The following is a 16,523-nucleotide window of genomic DNA, read 5'->3' on the forward strand; positions in this document are numbered from 1 at the left end:
AGTGCAGAGTGTGGCCTGAGAGTCCAGAAGTGCTGAGGGAAGTGAAAGCACCTTCATCCCGACGTTGCTGCATATGGACAAGGGACAGTCGGTGACTGGCCGATGCAGAGCAGCGGACGACTTTCTGCTCGTTTGCGACTGTGACATTTCGTGGAGGGTGGCACTCAGACGGCGGCTGGCCTCCACGCCTGTCGTGAAAAATAGCAGACGCATGCATGTTGATGTTGAGGAAAAAGGTCAGCGCTGTCTCAGTGGACCTAATCACCCGTTAGCCCTCTCTCAATGAGTGGCTCTCCTCTTTAGACTGCTATAACGAGGGGGTGTGGGGGCTGGGGGTGGGGGGGAATAGGCTGAGTGTATGTGAATGTGTATTAACTTCCAATGAACCACCTGCCACGGTGGACAAGTATTTGAGCTGGAGAACAGTGTTTTCTGCTTGGCTCATTAGGTTTCCGTCCCTCTCAGCAGACTAGTAGGATGTATGTCTCGAGCTTATTCGTGAGGGACTGTTGTTCTGCCCCATCTGTCTGTTTTTCTGTCTGTCTGTCTATCCTTCTCTCCCCTCTCTGCTGGTTAAAGCCCTCATTAGCTCTGAGGGGCCGCAGGGATTAACCAAGCACTAGAGCAGCTCAGAGCAGGGCCATCATGGCTAGATAATGGTGTTTGTTTAGCCATTACACAGACGCCTCTTAGCTGTGGGGCTCAGGCCCTCCGGACGCCTCCACTGAAGGGTGATGAATGTGGAAAGACAGACGCCTGGCTTAATCCCAGCATGTTAAAGGCTTTGACATGGCCACAGCCTTTCAGAACCTGCATTACTCGCTGTGAAATGGTAATTATAGTCCTATATATGTATACATATAGGAGAGACTGGATCTTTTTGGGCTTCAAAACAAATTTTCTTGTGAGTAAACTGTGAAGCAAATTCTCATGACTGGATTCTCTCTGGCTCAGCAGCAGCCGGTTTCCTAGCTGTTACTTGCTCATGATGGAAGTGATAAAAATCCTTGAAGAACCAGCTCTTCAAGAAACATTTAAATGAACATCAATCATTCACATAACAACAACAACAGCAAAACTCAAAACTAGTTTACTCTTGTAATCTGTAGCTACATTTGCTTTCTCTGCAAGTTGCAACTGCTAAAAAACTTTATTTTTGCTAAACAGCAAAGTGTCTCCATCGCAATGAATTCTACAGCTAAAAACGCTTAGAAACGGTATGTGACATTACTTTTTTGTACATCCGAACTGTCACATGAGATCACATTTCTGTGCCATATGGAGCTGTAAGAGTATTTTCCCTTTAGAAAGGCCATTTACTAGCTACAGCTCTTTTTTTGAAGACTTCTTCGGCTCCCAAGTGGTGCCGTCTGAGCATTGTCTGGCCTGTCATCAGGGAATCGCAAGTTCGATTCCCGGAGATGCTACAGCCATCTGTGGCCTGGAGTCCAAAAAAGCTCAATTGGCCTTGCTCTGTTTGGGTAGAATGGCCCTCAGTCTCCCACAATCACTCAGTGTGTTGGTGGCCAGAACATGCGTCTGTTAGCTGATGTTGCAAAAGTGGCAGTTAGCGTTCTCCTTCAGACACGTTCAGCTGTCCAATAACGTTGCTGCAGAGGCAGTTCGAAAAGATGCAGTGGCTGGATTCACATGACTGGAAGGAAGCTTGTGTTTGCCTTTGACCTAGCACTGGTGTGATTGTGTGATTGTGAGTTCTAACTAGTGCGTGGAATTAGATATTTAAAAACTGGAAAATTAAAAAAAAACTTAGGCTTTCTGTTTGTTGCAAGAGGTACATAAAGGAAGTCTGTGGTGTGGCACTTAATTTGTGTGTTATTATTCACAAAAAAAAAACAAAAATTGTCAAATTTTCTTACCGTTAATGTTGAACAAAAAATTTTGTCAACATTTGTAAAATGTAACCAAAGTCTGCTTTTATAGCCTACTTTGACAAACCTTTTGAGACAATGAAACTGTATTCATAAAAATTCTTTGGGTGGAAACGTGCAGTCCTGTGTACTTTATATTTATGCATCATCTGATTCTTGTTTCTGGCAGCGACATAGCTTGAGGGTATCTTTAGACTGCTTGCCCTAGTTTAAGGATATGTTTTCCAAGAATACAATGAAGTGCTTCTGGAAGTCTCTCTGGATGAGAGCATCTGCTAAATGCTGTAAATGTAATGCAACTCTCATAACTTACTTATCTTCTCCTTCTGTACTTCTAGCCTACCTCTGCCTGTGAGAGGCCCAGCCACTGCCTGCATCTCAGCCATCAGCCATTGGGCTGTAAGTTGCTGTATACAGGCTGAAGACAGATGGCAGCTTGCAGAAAGCAACGAAACTGTCTCATCAGAGTAAAAAATGCTCTCTGACCTCCTGCTCTTCTTTCATAAGGGCAAACAAAGCCTCCCCTCTCTCTCCAGCTCTCACACATTGTAGCTCCACTGCCACACCACAGGAAGCTCTCCACTTCAGATGCAAGGGGTGTTTAGTGTTCTTGGAGAGGTGTCTAAACTGTAGCTTTTAGGACTCAGCAAAGAGAGTCACAGATTACGATCTCTGGCTTTTTTTAAAGTGACACTGCATTCACTTAAGTATTGTTCTTGGCTCCGAAAGGCAGGGCCATGAGACTCGAGATAAGAGCAGGCTTTTCAAAGCACCATTTCATCAGAAGTGGATCAGTATTCCCCTTGAATCTGTGGTGACAAAGGAGTGAAACAGTGCTGTATTACTCCTTTGCTGCATGGCTCATTGGGCTTTATGAGCGCCAAGTGCAATCATTAAAGCCAATAAGGTGTGTAATAGATTTCTTCCATGACTTCTTAATTGTATGGAGTGTGTACAGAAGTGGTAAGGAGAGGACAGAGCAAGAGTTGAGTGCAGGCAGAGCATGCAGAGGAAGAATTTCTGTGTCCTCTGCCATTCCAGAGTTTAATCAGTTTTTGTGTGGGCCAGCTGTGGCCCAAGCTTGCACATGGCATGCACACGTAAACAAAAACACACACACACACAAAGCAGAATATCTGTCAAGAGTAAGCTCATCCAGAATGTAGAGAGGCCTAGCAAGCTCAGGAGATTATCTCAGCATGCCGAGATCTGTGTGTGTGTGTGTGTGTGTGTGTGTGTGTGTGTGTGTGTGTTCTGCTTCACTTCACCGCTGGTATTAGGAATGGTAATATAGAAAGAGCAGTAGGACCGTAAACACTCAATTTGAAAATCAGGTCCAACAGTAATAAATACTCTCTGCCGTGAGATAGAAACGAAGGGCTTTGGTGAAGAAAAAACATTTTAAAAATTATTAATGTTGCCAGAGTAAAGCTGTGAAATGAATGCCACTGTTTTATTTTAAAAACGCCATCATCACATTTTACTAGTTTGTCTCTTCAAACCATCAGCAGCTACTTGTGTACTGTATATTTATCTGAAAGGCTCTGTATCTTTTACCCTCTTGTTTTGACACAGCTTTAATTGGCAAGTTCTATGGGCTTTCTTGATAAATGTTATTTTTAGTCTTTGCAGTGCCTTGAATTTGTTTATCAAAGTCTCAAGTCTTTTGTACCAGCAATTCACACCATCAGCAATGTCAGTAATTGGGCAGATTACACTGGACAGTGCTTGCAGTAGAACTGTGTATAAACCAGCGAGCAGCAAACTAACAAAAGCAACAGCAATGAACAAGCCATGTTGTAATGGTATGAGAGCAAGAGGGCTACGATGACGAGTTTGAATATGCAAACACTGTTACTCTCACTGGACATCAGGATGGATATTACAAATTGCTTTCAGACAATTTTCATGCTCACTCTGCATTCACATTATTTTATGTTCAGATTCACTTGAACCATACATTCACACAAAATAATGTTATTGCATTACTGAAGATAATAAATGAGCCCTTGCAACATAGAGCAGTGTGGCATATTTTGTAAAAATCTGATAAGGTTTGATAAAATTTGATAAGGTATTGTGATTCTGTCTATTTAAATAAAAAGGGGGCACTAAAATCTAGATAATTGTTGATTTTTCAGTATAAACAGTTATACAAAATAAAACAACTCATAAACCAAAAAAGGATGGAATGCTTAACATGTGGTTTAACATTGGAGGCTCTCAGATACATTCTAATTAATCTTTTGTCCACTTGTATTGGTAGAACAAAATGCTTTTGAATAAACTCTTTTACATCCACAGTGTACCCATCTTCTGATGGCCACTTCCAGCAGGATAATGTTACGATGCCACAAAGCTCATATCATCTCAAACGGGTTTCTTGAACATGACAATGAGTTCACTGTACTCCAGTCACCAGATCTCAATCCAATAGAACACTTTTGGGATGTGGTGGAATGGGAGGTTCGCATCATAGATGTGCAGCCGACAAATCTGCAGCAACTGTGTGATGCCATCATGTCAATATGGACCAGAATGAGGAATGTTTCCAACACCAAAATTATGCCACAAAGAATTAAGGCAATTCTGAAGGCAAAAGGGGGTCCAACCTTTTACTAGCAAGGTGTACCTAATATCACCCTGTCATTAAGTGAGGAGCTTTGATCAACATTCATTATAATCACTCATTTTGAGAGGAGCACGAGCACATTGCCACACTCTAATGTGGAGTGTGATGGCGTGCGTTCACAGTCTAGTGACTACTTCACACTGTAGTATCTGTGAATGCCAACCTATATGAGAAAGTGCTGAACAGCCTGAACATATTCAGCTTTTTATGCTCTACTTTCTGAAATGTATAAATTTTTTTAAAGAATTCTGAAGACGCTGACTTACATCATGGCAGATCATTTTATGCTTATGTCTAGATTTATACCACTTTTTTCTTTCTTCATCTTTTAGAACACAGGTATGTACTGCTAGGACTGCATTTGCAGTTTACACCACTGAATAATGCATTCAAATATTCATTCCTGCTAAATACTGTACATTTCATTTAAAACTGTGCTCTAATTGTTATGAATGTGCTTTTTATTTATTTATTATTATTTGTATGCACTCTGGTGCCCTTGGAGCAATTTGTGTTAAGGAGAAACAGCAGAGTTCATTCTTATTTTATCATCTGCTGTTGTGTACATGAATTTATCTTTTACTAACTGTCATAAAAGCATGTATACTTATTTGTTAGTTGTGTGCTCATTAATTTTACTTCTGCAGACATGGTTTGTGGTTATAATTATGAATTAGTTTGTAGCCAGTTGTGATTAGCACTGTCATTAATCCTTTGGTTACATCTTTATACCACGGCGTCATGTAGTGCTGCTTCTTGTTGTAGATCTGCTTTGTAGAGGAGTGCTTTTTCATGCTAAGATGTTACTGCAGTGTTGTGATCTGTGTGTTTGTCAATATTTTATTTTCTGTTTATTTTACAACTACAGACTCCCTCACAGGCATATGTGCCCTCATATTGACCACTACCTGTGCTGCTGCCTTTGTGGTTACAATGCAACCAATTCCTTTTCTTTTTTTTTAATCCCTGCACTCTGACCAGCACTCAAGAGTGAACCACAGCTATAATTCAGGCATTAGAAGCATCCCTAGCATTATTTATTTATGCAGTATTTTTCAGTATGTCTGGTATTTTATGTTAAGCAATACGTTTTTATTTATTTATTTATTTATTTTTGTTTTGTTTTTATTTATTTATTTATTTATTTATTTAGTTCTACATGTATTTCACTGGAAACTGATCTGGCAACCGTGACTCCACATAAACTGACAGATCCACGTGTACCCTGTACACTCACATGCAAACACACAAACATTGCGCGTATTCCTCATGTTTCCCATGGAGGATGCTCATGGTAGAGCCTTCAGGCCAAGGTGGGGGCGACTTGGCTTGTCTGAATTGTGTGAGTGCCCTTTGTAGAGGCTGTGCACTGATGTGATTGGCCTCTCTTGGGGCAGTGTGTATTGGTAGCAGCTGCCTCGCTGCCTCTAAGCGCTGGCTTGGTTGCCTTGGCGAGCTGCTCTCCCCCTCACTCAGTCAAATTGAAATAAATGAAGTGCCAGTCCCGACAGTGGGGTAATTGTTCATATGGAAATTGGATTGCTGTTGTCACACAAGCTTTTCCAAAGCACCTCTGCCTCCATTTTCCCTCTGCCCCCTCAGTGAGAAGGGCCCTCTCTGACATGCTTAACAACTTTAATTTCTCTTTTTTTTTTTTGTCTACAGAATAACAAAATGTTAATTATCTTGGTCCAGTCTGTGAAACAGTTGTCGCCCGCGCCCTCTGGATGTGTGCTGCTCACCCTTGCTGTCATCTATCGAGTCCACGCTTTATCAGAGTTTAGCAGACCACCAAAACATGACTGATAGAGACGATCAATCAGATAAAGAAAGGCTGATTGGCAAATGAAAGTTGCCGTTTCTCCCTCACCCTCCAGGCAGTAGTTCAGGGCTGAGGATAATTTAATACCTTTCACTGCTGTGTGTATGTGTGTCCATAGGCATGATAGCCTTAGATGAAGTCCTCAGCTGTCATTATCGAAAGCAGCATCTGAGTGCATTAGTATCCAATGGAAAAAGCATCCATTATGCTTTCAATAGGAGATCTGCTTGGTATGGCCATGAATATGAAATGATATCCTGCTCATTGTTCATCATCTTTCCTCTTTACAAATTCGACAGACAGGTCCGTTGCTTTGTTGAGGCCTCTCTGCAGGACACAGGCTTTGCTAAATGCTAAGCTTTGCCTTTGAGAGTAAAAGTTTGAGCTTGGATTTTGAGGCTTTGAAGCTGACGCTGAAGAGATGGGGTCATGTGGACTCATTGCCATTGTAAAGCCCCTCACCTGCCTCCACAGGCTGCTGTCAGCAGCTGTTTTCACTCCCAGAGACTCCACAAAGGCAAAAACAAGCATGCACCAGTTTAGCTCTGCTTGAATTTTTTTTTTCCACAGGGGTCAATGGCAGGGCATCTGTCTCTTCCACATGAGAAATCCACAACCATTCAGGCAGCTCGCTGACCTCACCAGCCTCCAGAGGTGCATTCAAGCCCTCTTGCACATACGTGTTTGACTGCACCTTGTCACTGCTTTGTGTGAGGCCTTCCACTGAAAGCCTATCAGAAACAGAATCCCTTTATTACGCATACAAGGGAAACGTCTTGAGAAATGTACGAGATGTAAGATACTGAACAGAACAGAGAAGCGCATAGGCTATTAACAAGTATTTAACTAAAAGTCTAATTAAATAAAAATACCATGAACAGAACAATAATAATAATAAAGGGCTGATGTGAAAGAGGCTAAAGAAATATGTCTATCTATACATGAGTAGATGTAGGTCTACATTATTATAAATGGGCTATTACAGAACGACATGAACATTTAAAAAAGTAACATTTGTTCAGTTGTGTAAATAAACATAATGCTAAAGAGCACTTACCCTGTAATAAAGTAAAGGAGGTTTTTTAGGCACGCAGCCCCCTGTGGAGTCTGGAGTCTAGCCTGGTTGTATATGGAGTGACGAGCAGTGACTGGTTAAGGAGACATTGATACAGTCTTGTGTTTGTCCACAGCAGTAGAAAGCAGTAAAAATGACTAAATGAGCTCTTTGGGCAATAAGATACTAATGAGTTTATCCTTGCCATTTCTCTCTCTCTCTCTCGCTCTCTCGCATGCTCTCTCGCTCTCTCTCTCACTCTCTCCCTCGCTCGCTCGCTCTCTCTCTCGCTCTCTCCCTCGCTCTCTTGCTTTCTCTCATTCTTTATGTCTGTCTCTCGCTCTCTCTCATTCTTTTTTTCTGTACACATATTCATCATTCCTGATCTCTCTTTGCCCTTGGAGTTGGCTTATTATATTAGCGCACATTTGCTTTCTTTCTCCCTTGCTCTTTCTTTCATTTCTTTTCTTGCCCACCGTCTATCTCCCTCTGTGTCTTCTCTTTTTCTCCTGGAGGTACGCCTCCTGTTCTCCAGGACAATTATAATTTAACAGCATGGGCTTTCTGGCAGAATCGCTCCAGATGTGCCTGACTCATTAGCAGTTGGCTCGTTTCATTATTATTTATCGCCACCAATTTGTGACGATTTTCGCTTCAGGCTCATTTTCATTTTCATTTCCAGCCCAAAGTTAAATTTAGAAGTGGTAGTTTGTTTCTAGGAGCTCTACTGATGGTGATAAAGCTACACACATCTGTGTGTGTGAAGAGTGTAGAGAAGTCTGAAAGTGGATGGCGCCTCTCTGTTTTCCTGCTTTCTGATTGGATTGTGTAGGGCTCCGGTGTGACACCTGTGTCATTGTGCCGGAGTTGCGCTGGTTTTCCTGAAGCCTTTGATGGCGGGCGAGCTGCAGTCCTTGGGATTAGGAGTGTGGAAGAGTGATGAAAAGAGACGAAAAGCGTTTGGGGAGTGGAGGCGTGCCAACAAAAAGAGGAAAAAAGAAAAAGTGTTCAGGATTTTTCATTCTTCACAGCATTCAGTGACCCCCAACCCAACATCTGAAGGAAATTTGTATAGCAGCATACTTTGTTGGGCGAAGTGAGCGATTTGCATGAATAAGCAAATGATTCTTTGAAGTTATGCTCTGTAAAGTAAGAGAGAAGAGATGAATTTCTGTCGCTCTAATCATAAGACTCTCTCTCTCAAAGTTTTTGTCAGAGAAAAGTTCCCCCGCTACATGTTAAAATGAAGAGACGTTCGTCTTTCTTTATGCTTTATAACAAGGCAGTGTTGAGGTATATTGGTAAAATACGGTTTCTTCAGCATGTAGACTTGCCTCAGCTGTGTTCTATTTTTGTTGGCTGTTTTTTTTTTTTTAAAGAAATCATCTTAAATATAAGCAAATTTTGGCAAATCAGTATGATGTCTGTCAGCCTGCGCTTCTGTCAGAGTCATTTCTGTTGCATTCACTGAAGCTCAGTGCCAATTAACTTCATCTTCATTGCAGACTTAGCCATGTAATTCAACCTCTAGCCAATTAGCATCCCGTCACTGATTGCCTTTTGTCATTTAGTTAATTGGAATAGACTTTTAACTTTTCTCGTTCTGTTTTATATCTCAGTCAGTCCTGTGAATCATGAGACAGTTGATGGATTAAGGCCCATGTGTCTTGACCTTTTGTCTTGCATTAGCAACACAAGAGATGTGTCAGGCTAATCGGATAACAGAAGACATGTGTGATTTGTAAGTGAGGTCTCCACCAGCGATCTATACGTCTGAGAGCCATTTCCTTTGTGTCCAGGAGCTTGATATTGAGTTAAGGTTTGTGTCTTGGGTTTTAACTCATGCTCTCTGTAAAATCTCTGATCTGTCTTCTTAGATTAGTGGTTAATCATTACTGTTGCTTCACAGACAGCTGGGATCTGATTCACAGGATGTTGGCAATTTTGTGTTAATGTAAGATCAGCCTCCCTGACCCTGGTTTACGACTATAGGAGCAATAAGTCATTTCCTTTTACAACCTGATGAAATAGTAGGTATGAAGTGCAAGTCGGTGGCTCTTGGAGGTGTTTAAGCTGGATAAATGACTCACTGCTATACCAACTGGGCTCACCAAGTGACTGCACATAATAAGGGCTGTTACTATTGATTAATAATTAGTAGTTATTCATTGAGTAATGTATAATTTCATTTTTATGCCTAGTCAGATAATCAGATTTTTGTAGGTTACACAATTAAAATAGAATTAACCGATCAAAAGCAAAATGTGTAAAAACTTATTATTAAAACTCTTATTGTAAGATCAGCCTCCCTCATACAGAGCAGTAAGTCTTTATCCTTAACCATATGAAATAGCGGGTGTGGGGTACAACTTAATATGGAAGAGTGTGCTCATGGAAGAGTGTGCTGGATAAATGGCTCGCTTTGCTGCACCATTTGGACTCACCAAGTGACTGCATATAGTAAGGGCTGTTGATGTTGATAATGCTAGTAATTAACTAATCTGTCAGTTGATTTCATGATTGAGTAATAAAAAAGGGCAAACAATTGAAATGGACTAAAAAACAGCAAGCTATGCATGAACTTTCCAAAGTGTGTTTGTCGTTTTATATTAATGTAAGGTCAGCCTCCCTGACCAAAAATGCATAATTAAGGGACAGTATGTTACAGGCTGTTCCCCAAATACTGAAGTGGCAAAAGATAAATTAGGGATCCTTTAAAAGCACTTCATTTAAAAAAAGTGCACAAGAATTGGTGTGTCCATCGCATTTCTTACTGTAAAAGAGACTAATTTAAGAAGTTGTTAAATAAGTAAATGGTAATATATCTCCATGGTTTGTTTTTTGTTTCGACATCATTTGAACACAGCAGCTGTCTTTTACCTTTTACCTTCTGTGACAGTTTCTTCACTGGTATAGAAACGCTCTGAAATGACATGGAATAAAATCTTACGTGAACTTCCATTAAAAGTAGAGAAAGTTTTTGCCTTCTCCTGTGGAATTACTGGAGCTTTTTGCAAGATGATTTTTTTCACATCATCATGAAAATCGCCAGCTAATTGCCGTCAATTCAGTGAGATGGTAAAAATGTAATCAATGACTTTTAAATTGGAGAGAGAATGTCTTCAGCCGTCTCCAGGGGTAAACAAACAGAAAAGCGCTAATTGCTGTTGCTGTAAAAAGCACAGAGTGCCGTACTACCTTGGATCACGGTTTCAAACTCTTGTTGAAAATTGTTTAAGGGGGTGAATTAAAAAGGGCAGGCACATTTACCTGGAGAAATGAAATTTAAAATAAATGAGCTTCAAGCTCAGAAGGGGGAGAAAAATAGGCTGGGATAAAGCAGGGCAATAGAGGGACAGGAGTTTTTATGGAAATGAGTGTGTGAGCTGAAATTAACAGAGCCCTAGGGGGTGAATGGATAATGAGTCGTGTGCGTGGTCAAAGTTGCGAGGGAAAGGCAGGTTAGCATAACATAATGTAACACCCATAGTCGCTCAGTCCGGTGGGATTTTGATTTTGACAAGTGTGCCTTCTAGGTTTAACTGTCTGACTGGAAAGAAGAGCAGAGGCCCCATTGCTGCTGACGGCACCACCTGTAGAGTTCTTCAGAGGAGCACTCTGTCTGTCTCTCTGTCTGTCTGTCTGTCTTGTACACTTATACATTTTTCTTGTGAGTTTTCAATATGTGCCCCCTCAATGTTTGTCTGTGTTTGTGTGTGTGTGTGTGTGTGTGTGTGTGTGTGTGTGTGTGTGTATCTGTGACTTAGATTGCCTCGCTGTCATTTATATGTAATGAAATAAGCAACAGATGATTGACTGTGCTCAAACAGCTGTGACCAAACTAAGATTAATGTCCTGTGAGAGAGAGAGAGAGAGAGAGAGAGAGAGAGAATGAGAGAGAATGTGTGAGAGGGTGGTGGGTGGTGGGTTTTTGTAAGTTTATATGTTGTAGTCAGATATCTTAAATTTCTAAAGGCTCCCTTGGAATCTGTTAACACTTAGCTTGAACAACTTGTAGCTCGATGAGAATACTAAAATAGAGATCCAAAAGTCCTTGATGAAAGCTAATTTAAAAATATATTGGAGTCTGAACCAGGGGAACCACTGTAGGCATCTTTCCGTACAAATCTCAGATGTAGGTCTAGCCGATCATTAAAAAGATCATTTAGTGTCCCAGCAGAAACTGCTGGCTACCATTGACCTTAGAAATGGTTTCAGTCGAGCGATTTTACAAAGTTATTGTGACTGTTTGCTGTATTTAGCTTCTGAATACATTTATTGTATTCATCTTATGTTTTTGTCCTCTCTTTTTCTCTTTTTCTTTCTTTCGCTCTCCTGCAGAGATGGCGGGTTGGGTGCAGATGGTGCGTTGGGTGCAGATGGCCCTGTTCTTGGTGTGGTCTGTTTCTGCTGAGTCTGTTTCTGGGGAGTTCTTGGAGTTTTCCACCGATATGCCCATCAACAACGTGGTTCAGGATCCTGCAACAGGTCTCCTGTACCTTGGCGCTGTTAATGCCATTTACCAGCTTGATGCTTCTCTCAAGCTGGAAGCTAGAGCTGTAACAGGGCCAAAGAAGGATGCTCGTAGCTGCACACCGCCCGTTTCTACCTGCGTGACCACTGAACTGAAAGATACCAACAACATTAACAAGCTCCTGTTGGTCCACCCCACGAACAGATCTCTAATAGTGTGTGGGAGTGTATATAGAGGCATCTGCTCACTTCTTAACCTCAACAATGTAAACGAGCAGATCTACTACAGTGACAGCAAAGGGGAAAGGACATATGCCGCCAGCATTGACGAAAACGTCTCAGTTGTGGGCGTCATGGCAACATTCCAGTTAAAGGACGACCCAGATAAAAAGCCATTTGATGTCTTCCTGATTGGTAAGGGCTACGGTGGCCATGAGGACAACCCAAAACTCATCACCACACGCATCCTGGAGAACTATAAGGAGTGGGTGGTGTTTGAGAGCATCGTGGAGGCCTCTCCAGTGCAGGCCATTCCCTACCCCCCTTTGTACCAGCATCAGTTCCGCTTTGCCTTTAAAGACACTGGATTTGTTTATTTCCTCTTCTCCCGCACCCTGGGCGGAGCAGAAAACTTCACTTTCGTGTCGCGCCTGTGCGAGAAGGATGAGGGCTATTACTCCTACACTGAGCTGCAGCTTAGCTGCCGCAAAAATGGAGTTCAGTATAACAAAGTCCAGGCTGCATACATAACTGAGCCAGGAAAGGAGTTGGCTCGTGCCATGCAGGATTCTGGTCAGTATGGCACTGTTACAGTCTGGGATAAAGTGCTGTTTATAGTGGCCAGTCGAGATGGTGAGGATGCTACAGACTCTGCTCTTTGCATGTATCCGTTAAAGCGCATTAATGAGAGGGTGGAGGACATCCTCAACGCCTGCTATACTGAAAATGGGAAAATTGGAGGTCAACAAGCTGTGTATAGTCCCTACAAATCCATCACCGACAATCCTTGTGAGAATCGTCATAGTGTAAGTAGCACCAAAGCTGATTAGGTTATAGCCATGTTTCTCAACCCCGTCCTCAGGGATAACCGTACAGTCTGTATTTTGTGGCATAACCCAGGTATTAAATCTACAGAGTGTAATTTCAACCCCGATTTCACACCTGACATAACAAATAATTTTTCTTCACATACTATTGCATAGTGAGTATCAGGAATAGTTGTTTGGAACATGGCTCAGTTTTAGATTCATACCAATAAATATACATGTCGGGGGCAGTCATGGGCTGGAGGTTGGGGAACTGGCCCTGTGACCGAAAGGTTGCCGGTTCAATCCCCAGGGCTCCCCAAACACATGACTGAGGTGTCCTTGAGCAAGACGCCTAACCCCCAATTGCTCCCCGGGCACCGTGGATAGGGCTGCCCACCGTTCCAGGCAAGAGAGTGCTCACTGCCCCCTAGTGTGTGTGTGTGTCTGTCTGTCTGTCTGTGTCTACTCACTAGTGTGTATGTTGTGTTTCACTTCACGGATGAGTTAAATGCTTGTCTTCCATCCAAGAAGAGGAGAGATTGGATATGAGCACACTTTATTATTGCATTAGTTTTAACAGGACCACTAGTGCTGAAGGCGCTCCAGCTTCCGCAGATTAAAGAAGGTCATTCAGTCCGGATTCATTACTGTAAGACTACAGACATTTCAGATTTTTACTGGATTAAAACCACAAATCTCATTGGTAATCACTTCAATCATAGTACTTTACCAGGTCAAAGTAATCTAGCTTCAATAGGCTTTAAGAGCGAAGCCACTCCTATAAGGATATGAGAACTGTCCTGGCTGTGAGGTGAATTCTTCAGAGACTCTGATAAGGCTTGAAACCCTCTCTTTTCTCCACTGCAGAAGGACATAGTGGAACAGAACAGGTGTGGAGCAGAATTTCTCCGTTACCCACTGGCCAGCAGGCCACAATTTGCCCTGCAGGCAGAGGCAATCTTCACCAGAAAAGGTCATGGTCATCTGACTGCAGTGGCCATTGCTGTGGAGAACGATCACACTATAGCTTTTCTTGGGAACAGCCTGGGAGAGGTGGTGAAGGTAGGTATTGGAGAGTTAAAGACTAGCATTTACATAACATTTACTTCTAGAGCCTTTGTGAAAGCACTGGTGTTGCTCCTAGAATGCACATTGTGGGCTTAAAAGCCAGTTGATGTAGACAGATTGTTTAAGATTAAAATAATGCAAGGAATGGTGGCATAATAGTGTCTAATTAGTCATCGACCAAAGCCAGCAGCTTCTTACCACATGCTTTACATAACCTGCATCCAACAGGGTAGAAAAAAGGAGGATTTTTGGCAGGTGAGTTATTCTGTGTAGTAATTCTGTTAATCTACCTGCCAGAAGGACTGCACTTGTATTGCAGTTATTGGGATGCTCATTGAAAGCTTGATAAACACAGCACATTTGATTTGCAGACAAATCTACCATGTTTGTTTTCCAGAAACATGTACATTGGATAAAAGACTACAAGCTTATTGTGATCATAGATCAGATCTGCATCTCTGAGACACTTTCTGAGTACAGACAACAACTAATTACAATAGATTTGTTTTTAGATCATGAGTCAGTTCTCACATGCAGCCATCAGTTTTAGGAGTGTACTGAAGCCTCCCTTACATGGATTCTCCCCTTCATTAACACCAGAATTCTGGCAGACAGAATGAAGAAGAGAAGCCTAGATTGGAATGGCTGGCATCTTACTTTCACTCGTCTAGGTCTTACTGAATGCACTACTCCTAATGAAGAGTCCAAGAGGCTATTTTTGGAGTTTTAGAGCAGATTCCTGGAGGTTGTGGTCATTAACTGCTTGTAGACCATTAGTTTGGGAATGACATTTTGTCAGGTGTGTCTCTGGTGTGTAGGATGCTGTGTGTGGGTTTTTTCGCGGTGGGTAAGGATGACAGATGTGTCTTGTCCCATGCTGCCCTGTATAATTGTAACCTGCTCCATGTCTATTGTTCTCCAACTCTCCAGGTTCATTTGTCAGGCAATTCGGAGGTGAGCATCAGGGTTCCCGGGGACACCATGGGCAGTCGCGTGAATAAGAACCTTTTCTTTGACAAGACCCAGAGCCATCTGTACATCACTACAGAGAAAAAGGTGCTGCACTAAAGTCATTTATCATGTCATTAAGTCTGTGTGTGTTTGTGAAAGAGTTCATTTCTTTGCCTGTCTGTAATGTTCGATGCTGCAGGACTATGTCCCGTCATCTTCCACTGTGTACACCACCTGCTGACGCAGCATGTATGGTTCCATAATGATATCTTAACAAAGGGGTATGGCTAAAAGTAAGACTAAATCAAAGGTTTTCATGCCGTTTCTGTGGGTGTGTAGGTCACTAAGGTGCCAGTGCAGTTATGCCATCTGAAGACTGACTGCATGTCCTGCATGGCCCAGAAAGATCCTTACTGTGGCTGGTGTGTCCTGGAGGGCAGGTGAATAGTATTTATTATGTGTTTGACCATTAAATGTGAGGATTAATGCAAATTCTATGTTGTAATATATTTACCAAACACAAACAGAAAAAAATTATCATGTAACCTCATAATTTGTCATGCATTCTCAAAATATTGCAATACTTATTAGTCAGTACACACTACTCACATAAAGTTACGGATATTTGGCTTTTGGGTGAAATTTCAGGATGAACCTAGAATACACTCTAACCTTTGCAGGTGAAATTAATGTGACCTTCTCTATACTTTTGAATGCATATGTCCAACTGTTCAATGTTTCAGTGCTTTTTGCACAACTTTCTGTTCTCCAACAAGGAGCTTAACGGCAAGGTGGTGGTGTTACTACAGCTGTGTCTAGTCAATACAGAACTGCCCTACACTTTGTGAATGGTACAGTGACCAGCCCATACTACTGAATAACATCAATAATTCAGTCTGTGCCTCTGCATGAACAACACAGGCCTAATTTCATCTTCATGGGCGACAATGCTCCAGTTCATCAAGGTCGTATCATTAGAGAACGGCTGCTGGAGACTGGGTACCTCAAATGGAGTGGCCTGCGCTTTCTCCAAACCTGAATCAGCGGAGTCGCTGTGTAGAGGCTCGTAACTCTGTACACCTCAATGACCTGAGGGCCACCCTTCAAGAAGAGTGCGATGCCATGCCTCAGCAGACAATAAGTCGACTTGTGAACAGCATGAGATGTCGTTGTCAAGCTGCAATTGATGCTCAAGGGCACGTGACAAGTTATTGAGACACTTTTTTGAGTGTCAACTTTATTGAGATTTTTTGTTGGGGTAAATCCACCGCTGTTGTTGGCTTTTGTTTCAATAAATTGTTTGAGATGAGGAAATCACCACTGCATGCTTCTATTTAAATGCCCTACTTTCATGATATAACTTCACTGTAGAGTGAGCTTTTTACGTTTTCCATAAATTTTACCCAAAAGCCAAGTATCCCTTTTAATATAACTTTTTGTGAATAGTGTATGTTGGACTAGACCTGCACTGCAGAACATGATATCCTGGCAAGTGAAATCATCTTAAATTTAGTTAATATTTCTCATTGTAGGATTGTTCTAAGTACATTAGGATTATTTCATTAAATACGTATTTGTAGACACAAAATTATCTGCCACTATAATA

At 41.8% G+C, this 16,523-nt stretch overlaps 1 protein-coding gene across 7 annotated transcripts in view; it reads left to right on the forward strand.

The window, feature by feature from the left end:
- The window catches only part of plxnb2b (plexin b2b), a 159,048-nt gene that overhangs the window by 96,571 nt on the left and 45,954 nt on the right, over window positions 1–16,523 (forward strand). For all 7 annotated transcript variants that reach the window (XM_037542845.1, XM_037542846.1, XM_037542847.1 and 4 more), the window contains 4 exons: window positions 11,739–12,895; window positions 13,766–13,960; window positions 14,897–15,022; window positions 15,257–15,357. In XM_037542845.1, coding sequence (XP_037398742.1) covers window positions 11,739–12,895; window positions 13,766–13,960; window positions 14,897–15,022; window positions 15,257–15,357 — 1,579 coding nt within the window. The remainder of the gene's footprint in view (window positions 1–11,738; window positions 12,896–13,765; window positions 13,961–14,896; window positions 15,023–15,256; window positions 15,358–16,523) is intronic.

This window comes from Pygocentrus nattereri, chromosome 11 (assembly GCF_015220715.1).
Source record: "Pygocentrus nattereri isolate fPygNat1 chromosome 11, fPygNat1.pri, whole genome shotgun sequence".
In the NCBI taxonomy this organism is placed as follows: domain Eukaryota; kingdom Metazoa; phylum Chordata; class Actinopteri; order Characiformes; family Serrasalmidae; genus Pygocentrus; species Pygocentrus nattereri.